The sequence below is a fragment of the Macadamia integrifolia genome, chromosome 10, assembly GCF_013358625.1.
Source record: "Macadamia integrifolia cultivar HAES 741 chromosome 10, SCU_Mint_v3, whole genome shotgun sequence".
Taxonomy (NCBI): domain Eukaryota; kingdom Viridiplantae; phylum Streptophyta; class Magnoliopsida; order Proteales; family Proteaceae; genus Macadamia; species Macadamia integrifolia.
Window position 1 is genome coordinate 2,417,227 of NC_056566.1, and position 12,985 is coordinate 2,430,211.

The 12,985-nt window shown below is 37.3% G+C and overlaps 1 protein-coding gene across 3 annotated transcripts; it reads left to right on the forward strand.

Moving 5' to 3' along the window:
• The first annotated feature begins 262 nt into the window (after nt 1-262).
• Nucleotides 263-12,496, forward strand: LOC122090513 (intracellular protein transport protein USO1). 3 transcript variants are annotated; one of them, XM_042660137.1, is made up of 13 exons: nt 263-360; nt 431-485; nt 672-878; nt 1,000-1,150; nt 3,284-3,364; nt 5,277-5,336; nt 6,551-6,653; nt 8,139-8,748; nt 10,841-10,973; nt 11,306-11,473; nt 11,557-11,667; nt 11,958-12,167; nt 12,207-12,496. In XM_042660137.1, exons 5-13 carry the CDS (start codon nt 3,284-3,286, stop codon nt 12,216-12,218), a joined length of 1,488 nt encoding a protein of 495 aa, XP_042516071.1. In that variant the 5' UTR covers nt 263-360; nt 431-485; nt 672-878; nt 1,000-1,150; the 3' UTR covers nt 12,219-12,496. The 3 variants fall into 3 exon arrangements, with proteins under 3 accessions (XP_042516071.1, XP_042516070.1, XP_042516072.1); XM_042660136.1 differs by having other exon boundaries at nt 11,958-12,496; XM_042660138.1 differs by lacking the exons at nt 263-360; nt 431-485; nt 672-878; nt 1,000-1,150 and adding exons at nt 4,393-4,493; nt 4,591-4,661 and having other exon boundaries at nt 3,309-3,364; nt 11,958-12,496.
• The last annotated feature ends 489 nt before the right edge of the window (nt 12,497-12,985 follow it).

Here is a 12,985-nt window from a genome sequence, read left to right on the forward strand (position 1 = left end):
TGAGGTAAAACCTGTATGGGAAGCCCGGTTCAATTTCTTGTTTTTTTTAAATGAACCGGGCACATATGAGACTTTTGAATCCTTTTTTTGGAGCATGAAATACTCGCTTTTCACTTTCAGAATTGATTCTGAGCAAAAGGCGCCGAAACATATGTAGCACTTAAGTTACGAAGGGTAAACGGGGAAATTACCCTCAAAACATAATAAAAGTTATGTTTCAAGGGAATTGTAAACCCTAACCCCACTTTGCACTTGGAGAACATCTAGAGAAGAGAAGAGGAGAGAAGAGAAGAGGCGAGAAGCTCTGCTGAAACGAAGAGCAGAGTTGTCACCATCTTCGATCTACCATCCGTCCGCGAGGTGGGATGCGTTCGCTCTCTCTTTCTCTCTCTCTCTCTCTCTCTATCCACTGATTTTGCTTATTTTGCAGGTTTTTTGTTGTTCCAACGAGTTCGAGCCTTCAAGGTTCCTCTGTGCATGAAATTGTATTGCAAGATCTCTTTCTCGTTCTCTTTCTCTTTCTCTTTCTCTTTCTCTTTCTCTCTCTCTCTCTCTTTCTCTTTCTCTTTCTCTCACTCTCGTTCCCTTTCTTTCTTGATCTCTTCTCCTTGTTCCTCTGTGCCTTCATCTCTGAAAAATCTAAACTTTTTCACTCTCTGTGGGTCTACAAGGTAAGGCAACCGGATGCAGAAATCAGAAGAGATCGAACCAGTGAGACTATTACCGGACAGATCGAGGGTCTGGAGGCTCTGGCAGTACTGCAAAGATTCAGGGATCTGTCCAGAAAGCGTCATCGTTGGGAGAGACAGACCGATTAGGCGATTCTCCCCTTCTCCTTTTCTTTAATCCTCTTTGTCTCCTTGATTCTTTGTTGCTCGGTACAAATTTTAATCCTTCTTATTTGTTCTTTGATAGGGTCTTTCCTTAACAGTTTTTTGCTCAAACCCTTATTTTGTATTCAGTGGATGATGGGTTTTGAAACTGTTTCTGACATCGCAGGTGATTCTTTCGAGGGTATATGGAGATTGAGAGGTTTTCAGCCATTTGAGGAAACTGAACATTCTTTCTTGTGCAATATTTTAGCTTTTTCTGCGTTGGGTTTTCTTTTTCTGATCTTGAATGTGTCACGTTGAATGAGCTGATTGTTCAGATAAAACACCTTCTTAGTGCTTTTGAATTGGGATTTATAGTAGGTCTATCATGGAAATGTTTATTATGTGGGATTTATAGTAGGTCTATCATGGAAATGTTTATTATGTCGTCCCTCTTGTTTGGTTCTATAAATTAGTTTCTTCCTCGTTTGAAAGCTATTACCTTTAGGAATCTCTTTCTCTTCCCCCCACCNAAAAAAAAAAAAAAAAGGAACACCAATTGTTGAAGAAAGATGATCTTGGTGAATAAATGGAAAAATAATTTATGGAGTTTTGCTTATCACAACAGAGAAGTGGCTTCCTTGCAGCAATTCAGAGATTTATCATAGAGTACTTTTCCTTTATTTGTCTAATTTCTATGCCCCATTAGGATTAAGAAGGGGTGGGGGTGGGGGGAGAAAGGGGCAAAAAAATCTACAACAACCACAATTGTTGAAAAAAGTATTAATGAGCAAATTGATAAAATGACGAAACTGTACCAACAGAGGAGTGACTTTCTTGCAGGAACCCAAAGATATTCACTAAATATTATCTGTCCATTTCTTTATTTCTCTACTTTCTCTGACCCAGGATTCAGGAATAATTTCGTATGATAGCTGAAAATTAAAATTCAACTATACATAAATCACATTGTTATAACATCTTTTAACCATGTCCCGATGATAAGAAGGTAAACTATGTCAAAAGGCAAGTATGTGGTGGGTCCTTGCTGGTTCATCCTGGAGTTGCTACCTTTGATTCCAGATCAAAACCATTAAACAGTGGTACTTGACTATTTCCCTCTAGACAAAATCAATTTTTTTTTGTTTGTGTTAACATGTATATGAACTGCCTGCACAAAAACCTCCCAAAATCCAGGAATGAGTAGACAACCACTCCCTCCATTCTGCAAAGACTTTTGTTTCCATTTTCTTCTATTCCAAAATTTTTGTCTGTCGCAAAAATTCAGCAATGAGATTTTATGCAGATTACTATTTTTCCCTCTTGTATTAATTAGCACATTTATTTATCACCCAACTTGGAGAGAGGTTAGATAAGTAATGGAAGGCCAAATTTGAAAAATGGGGGAGTTTTTAATTCTTTAACCCCTTCTCCTTAAACATTGGCTTTTTCAAAGGGATGATTATTGTGGAACAGAGGGACTATATAATATCTATTTGGCATATATTTGAAGAACATCTGAACTTCATGCTCAGAGGTTGAATCCCTAGCTTTGGGCTTTGTTTGACTTAAACTGCAAAAAGTAATAGTATTGTTCTCTTATCTATTTGTCCGAGATGAATAATAGTGTCGTAGAGGTTAGAAGCAAGTTAGTGGAAGACATATGAAAGAAATTAACAACTGAGAGCAAAAATTGAATCTGAACAGCAGTGTCAACATGCATATCTGACATGACGTGGGTGGTCTTCAAGGGGAAGTATAAGACTCCCCAATAAAAAAAGGAAAGGCCTAAACCAACCCTAAACTGATAAGGAAATATAAGCTGACTAGGAAACAGACTCAAAAGTCAAAACAAGACTCTAATTAAACTGATGAAGTAATCCCGTATTACTACCTTCTACCATATTTTAGGCACATTAAAGTGGCCCCAACATGTATGAAACCCAACCCAAGGCTTATTTCTGCTCAAGTAAGCCACTTTTGCTGATTTGTCTACATCACCTTTCTTAACAAGTAGAATAATAACTAAAATAGGAAATTAATATGTCCTAAAGAACCCCACGATCTTGATTTTAAGGAAACCAAAAACTGGTTCAATAACTTACCAAACCAAACCCAACTTGAACCACACCAACCCCGGCCCTGCATTAAAGCCAATGAAGGTCCAAATCCAATTCATTGATAACTTATTAAAGCATCATACCAACCATCAGGTTCAATGAGAGGTACTTGTTTCATTTGCTATATATCTGGGATGGTGGCTTAAGTATTATCGCTTATCTTTTCCTTTGATTCACATTGACATAATCAAATTGATCTATAATATTTTTTTTATGGTAGTAATGACTCTTTTTGAGTGCTTCCCATTACATCAGCACTTGTTGGTGCAGTGCATAAATAGTACATGTGATGGTTTTTGTTAGTCTTCTGATATAGCATTTGCAGATGCTTAATTTTTTACACCTTTGCAGATGTCTAGTAGCTTCAGGAGTGACTATGACTCTTCATTCAATATTGATGAACTCTTGCACTTAGGAATGATGTGTACTGAGGTATGACTACAACCAGTGTGTGTGTACTGAAGCATCAATGAAGCATTATTGTAAATCATGTGGTCCTTGCTAAACTACTATCTTGCTAACCTTTATGAACATATGAGCCAGAGGTAAAGACAGGTATGCTTCGAAATTCCCCAAAGAATGATGCAGGAATGTACCACATGTCAATCAGTTCTGAAAAGGACGGCTTGAAGGGAAAGGAAATTGCCCTCATCATTGCACTTTTGAAAGTTCTTCGTGACAAGACTAGTATTATGATGCTCTATTTTTTCATCTGATTCTATAACATGTAGTTTATTAAGTGGGAACATTGGCATGGCGCAGCACAAGGAGGACATACATAAAAAAGAAATCGTCCTAATTTTGTTTCTTACAAAATGAGTAAGAATATAATAAAATAAAGATGTATATAAGAAGTTTGACAGTATGAGACAAGGTAAGAATTAAGATCAGTACCTATGCAAGAGAAGAAGAAGAAAAATGAGAGAGAGAACCGTAGGAGGGGTAAAATCCAACCCACAACAGAATACTAAATGTCACCACACATTACTAAGTCTTAACAAGAAGCACAATAAAAAAGACACCAACCATCAATACCACGGCGGAGAAGCCAAAGAAAGAGAATGTGGAAAGATGGAGCTTGGAAAATCATGACCAGCCAACTGTTCCTACAGCGCATATGGAAGGGAGTGACTGGTCAAAAGGACACAATTCCAGCCCCATAAAGTGTATGAACCCCAATATTCAAAACCCGCTAATGAACTTCTCCATCCATCATGATACCCGGATAATTCTCCAACAACTAGAACCATGGAAAACCCAAGACATGAGATAACTGAGTAGGAATCTTAAAGATGAGAGGAGAAACTGATATAGAAAATCGATAATTTTTAAGAAAATGCAATAAATTCAAGATTTGATCAGCTGATTTTGTGATTGATTGTTGATTCCACTTATCAGAACTTTTAGTTAAGTCGAATGGTGGTTTCAAGAATCTTGTATTTTTATTCTTTGCCTGTCAGGGGGAAAAGAATCAGGAAAAAGCCTCTCCGCAAAGTGGGGGTAAGGCTGTGTACATATGCCCCTCCCCAGACCCTGCAATAGTAGGAACCTTGTGCACTGGGTACGCCTTTTTGCCTATCAGGAAAAAAAATAAATCCTATTTTCCTTCTCATTAATTTATATGATGAGGGGTCTAATAATGATTTCATTGAATGCAGCTGAGGAGAAAATAATATTTAATCTCCTTTGATTTCAAGAATCTCGTATCTTTTAAGCTGAGGAGAAAATAGTAATAAATTAAAGTATTGGTCGACGTATCAGTCGGCCAAAATTAAGATACGTATCGGAGGTACGCACATAAATGTGGATATGAAACACTGTTTACACCCTTTTGCATTAAAAAACAGTTAAGAAAAAAGCTATTTATAACATGTATTATGCATAAACACTAAAATGGAGACTATGGCACTGAGGGAACTCTAAGTAGATTCAATTGAAATTGTTGTTGAGGAGGCCCTTGACGCTTTGAATCTTTGCTTTACCTTTGTTGAATCCAAAGTTTGTAGTTGTTTATGGGTGTAATATGGATTTCCAACTTTGATTTCCACTTTAGTTAGAGAGAAAATAGCTAGCAGCAACTTTAGAACAAAAACCCATCTCAAAAAATTGTTTTTTTATGAATCAAACTATCTTGGCCATTATATGACTATCTTACATACCAATACATAACGACACGGTATATGATACACACCGATATGGAAAATTAAAAATCGAGATGAAATGTACATTTCGGTATGTATTGGTGCGTATCAGTATACAGTTAATTTATTTGATGGTGGTTTCAAGAATCTTGTATCTTTTTATTTTACTTATAATTAATATCTTTTGATTTCATTGGATGCAGCTGAGGAGAGAGAAGGACATGCTAAGAGAATCACAGTCCCAAAGCACTGAACTGATCAAAGTAATGTATACTCTTTAGATATTTATATTATTTAAATTTCATGTCTATAATCACAAAAACAGTGCAAGTACTCGGTCAGTTTCTCAATTCTCATATATAGTTGTCGGGGGAGTCTATAAAATAATTATGATTCAGTAATTCAATTTCTGTAGTAAATTAAGCTTTATTGACTAAATATAATTTTCTACCCATTTAACAAGGCACCTAGTTTTCTAAAGAGTTGTCATGTGGACATGTGTTAGGATATGCTTTTTCGGTCAGTTTGTAATATAACTAAGGTGCTGGACCTCTGGAAACAAATATTGGTTTCCGAAACTAGTTGGGCTATGATGGACAAGCATAGCTATCTTGTATAGCAAAGTGTGGATTCAGGCTTTGTAGGAAGGGGAACGGAATGTCCGAGTTAAGATTTTTAATGCTTGTGAGAGTGTTCTTGTGTGGAGGGTTGACTTGAATGCAATCATTTATTAGGATGACTTTTCTTGTTGCCTTGCAAGTTGCAATTATGCTTGAACCAATACTAGGCCTGTGAATGCCTGTACATCTTTCTCCAACTGTTCGTCCTTGTAACTGCACCCTTTTAAGGCAGTGCAAAAAGTGGGTCCAACCAAAGATAGTGGTCTCTCCATATTTTTTGAAAATTACTAAACTATTTTCTTTTGTGTGAGCATTTTGAGCATGTATTCCTAATCAGCTAATCATCAAAACAGTAGAAATGAATGTTCAACAACTATTTTTTATTAGAAGGTGTAGAAGTCTCATTGCATACTGTTTCATTGCTTCACAAAAGTCAATTTTGGAACTCAATGGAGGTATTGAAACCCGAAAAGTCAGTTTAAGACTTGGGGTATATATATATATATTTATAGATTACAAAGAGATTTCATCGCTAAAAGAAAGAGTGGAATAAAACATAGTATACAACACTAACAATAACAGAAAGGCACAGCCTAAAGAACCATACAAACAACGAAGAAAGTCTTTTGATAATGTTCTTGTCAGAATCTTCATGAAATTGTTGTTCCGAGTCATTATTTAGATCCTAGCTTTATGAGTTGACATGAAAATGTTTCAGGTTCTTATATAGTTTCTGAATTCAGGTTTTGCAATTATTGAAAAAATTGAAGGAAAAAAAAATGGATTTATCATATCAATGTCATATTTATGTTAGTAGTCTATTATTGTCTCTGATGTTCAAGCTTTGTTTAATGCAGAGGCTAGAATTTGATATAGAGTCACTATTGGAAGCCCGCTTAGAAGACGGAAAATACATTCAGGAGTTGGAAACAGAAGTTAGGCACTATTCTGTGGAAATGAGTATGGATAACAATTTCACATTTTCATCTGCCGCTGACTCAGAATTCTCTTTTTACCTTCTATTTATCTTTTCACACATGTCAAAAAAAAGAAACATTTATATCCATCCGGGAGATCTTATTTCTGGGGTATTTATTGTCACAAAATCACTCCAAGTGAACCATGTATTGGGGTCAAGGGATTGAGGTTTTGATTTCGAGGCCAGTTTCGACCTGGTCGAAACCCATTGAAACCTACGGCTAGGTTTCTGGTTTAGATTCGAAAACTAAGTTCATGTTTTTTTTACCTTTTTTTTTTTTGTGCTGCGTATTTTTTTCCGTTTTACACCTATTCCTTGATAATTACAAAAAAAAAAAAAAAAAAGAAGGTACTTTTGGTTTGGACCCAAGTTTGCTAATGTATACTCAATGCTGCTGTACAGTAACCCTACCATAAACACTGATTACATATAATTTAGTTACTGGAAGTGTAAATACACAATTAAAACAATCAAAACATACATTAGGTGAGGGAAATACAAGTCTACCACAATCACCACTCACCACCATATGGAATTTCTTGGTGGGGTCTAATCCATGAGCTGCATACCACTGAAGATGCCTTTGTCGCTCTTCCGAATGCAACACATATGTGGCCCATGACCTTTTTTTTTCTGCCTAGCACTCCAATCATGCAAATCCAAGTTGTAGAAGGGTTGAACGAGTAGAAAAGTAGGAAGAAATCAAGTGATTTGTGCAGTTTTTGGCAAAATCCCTCTTGGCAGTGTTGAAGCATAGGAAATTCCCAGCTTCAGTGAAGCTGTCGAATCCTGCGAAACCTGATACAAACCAGTTCCAATCCTTGGTTTAGTCTCTGACAAGGTTGAAACCGAGTTGTCTTGGTCAAGATCTAGAACCTGGATTTGGGTAAGATGGTCATTAACCGTCCATTGTTATATTAGGGAACAAGAATTCCGGTTTTCTGAAATTATGAGACAAAATAGTTTGACATTTGCTCCTTTCTAACGATCTATTATTTATGTGTAATCAAAATTAGTATTTAAAAGAAACTGATTTTGATTCAAAATTAATATTTTATTGTGGACAAGAACTTTCTTGTCATGTGTGTTTGTGAGAGCTGAAAGACATTCCATAAAATCTATTAGAAAGGTTCACATCTTCAGTAGTGATCCTACTATCATCAAGATTTATTAGATCCTGCTGAAAAATGAAGAGGCAGTTTATTGTGACAGTATGAGAAACTGCCAAAATTGAGAATTTAGTTTGTTGCAATTTGATACTTTTTCTTCGGTGGTTTCTTTATTTTTCCATTTAATAATAGGACTCAAGTTAAGGCCTAAAGAAGCTGCCCATTATGTAAACACTTGCTTTAGGTCCTCCCAAATCTGATGTTTTGTCTTTTTTTGAAACATGTCTATTTCAATTGGCTTCATTAAGACATCATCTTGATGGTTAATTTGAACTTGAACCTATCTTGGCTTCCCAGGACACTTGCAAGATCAACTGAACCTGAGAAGTATAGAGGCAAATTGTTTGGGTGAGCATGTACAAAGCCTTGAGATGAAGCTAGCGGAGTTTGGAAACTTAAATGACAAAATGAAAAAGCTGAGGGAGGAACTGGATAAATCTGAATCTGAGCGCATTTTCTTGATGCAAGAATTAGAGAACAGAGCAGGGGAGTTGCATGATTCAAGATTGTATATTGAGAAACTGGATGAGTCAATTTCATCTATGGCATTGGAATACCAGTGTGAAATAGAGAGCACGAAGCTAGATCTGATCACCTTGGAGCAAAGTTCCTTTGAGACAAAGAAATTTCAGGAAGCAGCTGACCAAGAAAAACCTCAGGTGGATGAGTTAGTGGAAGAGTTTGAATTCCAGTTTCAGAATTACCAGAAAATGATTGAATGTTTGGAGAAGGAGAACAAAGATTTGAAAGAAAAGCTAGGAGTATCAGAGAGGAATGCTCAAATATTTTGTCAAAAGGTTGGAGAACACCTTGGAGGATGGCTGGAAGACAAGGAGAGATCTGGACATGGTATTCAATCTTCTGGGATCAAGCTGGAGAACATGTTTTCTGCATCAGAAGATATGAGGTATGTTGCAGTAGCTTCATTAACCAATTTGGATCTGAAAATGGATTCTCATAGTGGACAATATTGGATATTTCATATTTTGAGAAAATAGGCAGCAAGGATCTTGTGGTAGTGCTTGTAGCATGGCATACCTGAACTGTTATTTTGACACACCATTTAGTAAGTTATTGCCTTTGAGATTCTCTTGCAGTCAACCTTATTTTACCAGCCTAGCCACCTTGTGAGTCATTCTTTTGGTAACAATAAAATTTAATTAATGGTCCAGAACGAAGTCTGTGGATTGGGTAATTATGTAAGTTACTAGGGAATCTTGGCCTTCAACTGGGCAGATCTCCTTGCTGGCACCTCCATTGATATAGTGAATTAGAAAAAAAACTGTCCTTGACGAGTCACTTTGAGGTGGTGGCATGGAAGAATGCTTCTTCCTTTTATCCATCACCAATATTGGGTTGGCTTTCCCATGGGGTTTAGAATGTGGCTCTTTTTGTTGCCGCTTTGTGTTAAAACCGAAGACATGGATACTTTTCCACTTTATATTCTATATCAGTCTATCAATCGCACTTGTTATTTAACAAATGAGACCCATTTGGTCTTCTTCCTCTTTGATGTCGCGGAGGAGGTGGCGGTGGTTGCAGTGTGAGTTCCAGGTACGTACCTCCTCCTCTTCCTTAGGGTTTGAAAACCAGGAATCTATATCCGGATTGGTCAGGGCTGATGACGATCCGATCCGTCTAGAATCGGTGGAACCGTGGAAATTGGCAAAAAATCACCTAAACTCTAGTTTCCATACAGAATGGGTCCGATTGTGATCGGCCAGGATTGGCCAATCCAATCTGATTTTTCAAACTCTACTACCATGATTGGCGGAGGATGGTGGTGGCAGTGGCTGCCGCTACAACCTTTCTGGTGGTAGTGGCCGCTGCTATTGCTTTTTCTCCCCATTTACTTATCCTCTTATTTTTCCATTCTGATTTTTCTCCCATTTCCCCACTTTTCCTTGTCCCCTCCCCCCCCTCTCCCCACACCTTTTTTCTTTTTTCTGGGTGCCGTGAACAATATGGCAACTGTCACCTAGGCGTTCAAGAATGCCTTGGTAACCAAGATTTAAAGTATTGGTATGTATCATATTAGGTGGGTGATTTTAAGAGACGTATCGTATCGGAGAGATGCAAGATTCGTATGAAAATGGTAGAAAACATATGGAAATGCTTAGGATATATGTAAAATACAGTTTTGAAGCATAAAACACTATAAATAAGTAATGTGTAAAATATGTCATGTATAAAAAGGACAACAAAGTATGATGAAGTGCATTCGATTGATTATTTATAAAGAATGAGGTTTCTTATATGTACTGATACCAAATTTTTTTTAGGTATCGTCGCGGTACCTTAAAGATACGATAGGTATCAATTAGTATCGGTGGATATAGAAGGATGCTTAACTATGTTCATAGCACTGTTGGTGCCCCTACTAGTGCTTTAAATTTAATTACATCTCAAAAGTTACACGTGTACTTAGCTACTTAAATGAAGCGTTTGATATTAGCTCCATGTATTTCAAAGAAATTTCCAACCTTTTAACTTATCAAGATGGAGAGTGAACATTTGCATTCTGTTAGAAACGATTCATGGGTTCAGGGGCAGGATTCCGACTCACTTTATGGAAGGTATTGCTATGGACTGGTATGATTTTTAGTGACAGTAAGGTTCAAGTTTGTAGATACCTCATTTTGCCTGGTATAGGAATTGAGCTACATGCATCATTTTTCTGCCTGGTAGGTGAATTGAAGTTGCATGCATCATGCTAGGTTTGATAAATGTTTCTTCACCTATGGGGCCTTTACAAACTATCCAATTCCATTTTGTAGGCGTACAAAAGGTGGCATATATTGAACCTTTCCATCCTCATGCAGTCATGCTTGTATCCATGCATATATTTTAGGTTAACTCATTCGGTGCTTGATTTTGGTGGAATACCTTGCAATTTTTTATTTCCAATAAGCAGTTATTTCTTCATTGAACATCTGTTGGAATTGACATCCAGGATTCCATTTTTGTACTCTTTGTAATACATTGTGCTATTTATGAAGCACTTGGGAGAAACTTTTGGGCCCACTCCTCTCAAAAATGGCGGTTGTAGCTGCTTCAGATGAAGATTTAAAGGAGATGGAGAAGATGTCACATCAGATCCATGAATATGAGCTTCTTGTGGAGCAGCTCAAGGTATGATCCTACATGTGAATATCATGGTGCTTCCTCAAAACAAGTTATTAAAAAACCAACAGGCATCTAGAAAAAAAAAAAAAAGAATTTCCACTCAATTCTGCAAGATGACCCATTTAATTTATGAAGATGTGAATTAGAAGTGGTGATGTGGTTCACTTAATGCTTCCTGAAGACAAACTCTCAAAAGTAACTATAAAATTGAAGTTTCCAAGAAAATTCAAAGACTAAATTCTTTCACATTAAGTATCTTATTCCGAGTTTATGGGTGAGCTTAAACTTGGACCCTCCATAATGGCAATTTTAAACTATATAGTTTAAGTGACTCTTAGGAAGAGCTGAGGGAAGAGAAGTCCAAGGCAAAGGAAGAGGCAGAAGACCTAACTCAAGAAATGGCTGAGCTGAGGTACCAAATTATGGACATGCTTGAACAAGAGTGCAAACGCCGTGCTTTCATTGAACAAGTATCACTACGAAGAATAGTTGAGTTAGAGGAACAGGTATGGATTCGTTGATTGCCCAAATTACAGAGTAAGGGATTTCTACTTCCTTTTCCTGAATACATTTCTCTTCTTGACAAAAGGTTCGCAAAGAACAGAGGAAGTCTTTTATTGCCACCAGGCAACTTCATGAAATGCAGAAATTAGCTGAATCAAGATCAATGGAGGTTCGTGGTCTAGAAAATGTTTGGGAGGTATTCTTCTCCTTAATCCTTAATTGGAGATAACCAGGAGCTGAAAGGCTTATATGCTTTCCTATGTAAACATCTATTTTCTATATTTATTTTCAAAAAAAATTATCATCTATTCCTATTTGACATTTATCAAAGGGAGCACTTCGGTGAGGAGAATGGTAACAAAATCTAGATTATTCTTGCTTGTAGCATGTGTAACTCTTTTTATTATTATTTTTCATTTTCCTTGCGACGCTTTTTTTTGCCGGAGTTGTATTTACTTACTATTGGTTGTATTATTCCTCTTTTAGGGGCTCAGCAAATATCCGGAGAGAGATGAAGTGTGCAGCTGTGGTAACTGTCCAATCGCAAGAAGTATCTCCGCTTCTAGTCATACAGAAAAGCCTGTTAAAGCTGAATCTCTTGAATTGGATTCAAATGATGATGACACAATCTCTAGAGTAGCCATAACATGGCATCCAAATGAAAATGAAGGATCACAGAGAGAGAGAATCTCTAAAAAACACCCAGTCAGTGAAACAAAAATTTGGATTAACTGATATGCGATATGAATGAAATTCTGGAAGAAGCATCTATCATGATGTAGCTGTATCTTTGGATCTCTATTAAGTATTAACCATCACCCCAGTTAATGGTGGGGTACAAGTTCAACCATCCTCAAGGGGGGAAGACGAAAAAAAAAAGTTTCATCTACTCCATGCTTGGATAAGAAGATTGGGTCATGCCTACTATACTCTCCCCTCGTGTCCCTGTTACACTTGGTTAAGATGAAAAATTGTTGTTTGGGAAGTGAAGTAGTGCAGGATTGTAAATGTTTTGGAGCAGTGGATGAGCATCCATACCTCTTCTCCCCCCATCTCCACCGGCGTGTGTGTGCCTTGTAAGGCAATGAGCTGCGACTTTGGTGGCAGGTTGGCCGACCCATAATGTGAGGAAAAAAATGAAGCATAGCTCAAAAAACCTTGGGTTTGGGTTTTCTCATCCTAGTCCAACCAAGCTATAAAAGAGAAACTTGAGGAGGTCTCAATTGGCTTCAGATCTGGGACACCCAAGTTAAAAATCGAGCGAATGGCACCCATTTTGCCTAACATAAATGTAGTTGTATTGGTACTGGTGTGCATAGTGTAATTTATGATCAAGTAGTATGGCACAGCACACTAAGTTCTAATAACCAAGGCTTCAATACCCAGAATTAGGCTCCCATTTTCCTTGCTTAAGCTACTTACCTACCCGCGTAGGATTGCCATTTGCCAATGCCTTGGCCACCTCAGTGTCTGCAGCAGAGGTATGGATTCCTACCCATTTTTGAGAGAGAGAG

Coding starts and splice junctions, on each gene's coding strand:
- LOC122090513 (XM_042660136.1), top strand. CDS start 3,284: ATGTCTAGTAGCTTCAGGAGTGACTATGACTCTTCATTCAATATTGAT. Junction 6,654..8,138: donor GCACTATTCTGTGGAAATGA/GTATGGATAACA, acceptor TTGGCTTCCCAG/GACACTTGCAAGATCAACTG. Junction 8,749..10,840: donor TCTGCATCAGAAGATATGAG/GTATGTTGCAGT, acceptor CTATTTATGAAG/CACTTGGGAGAAACTTTTGG.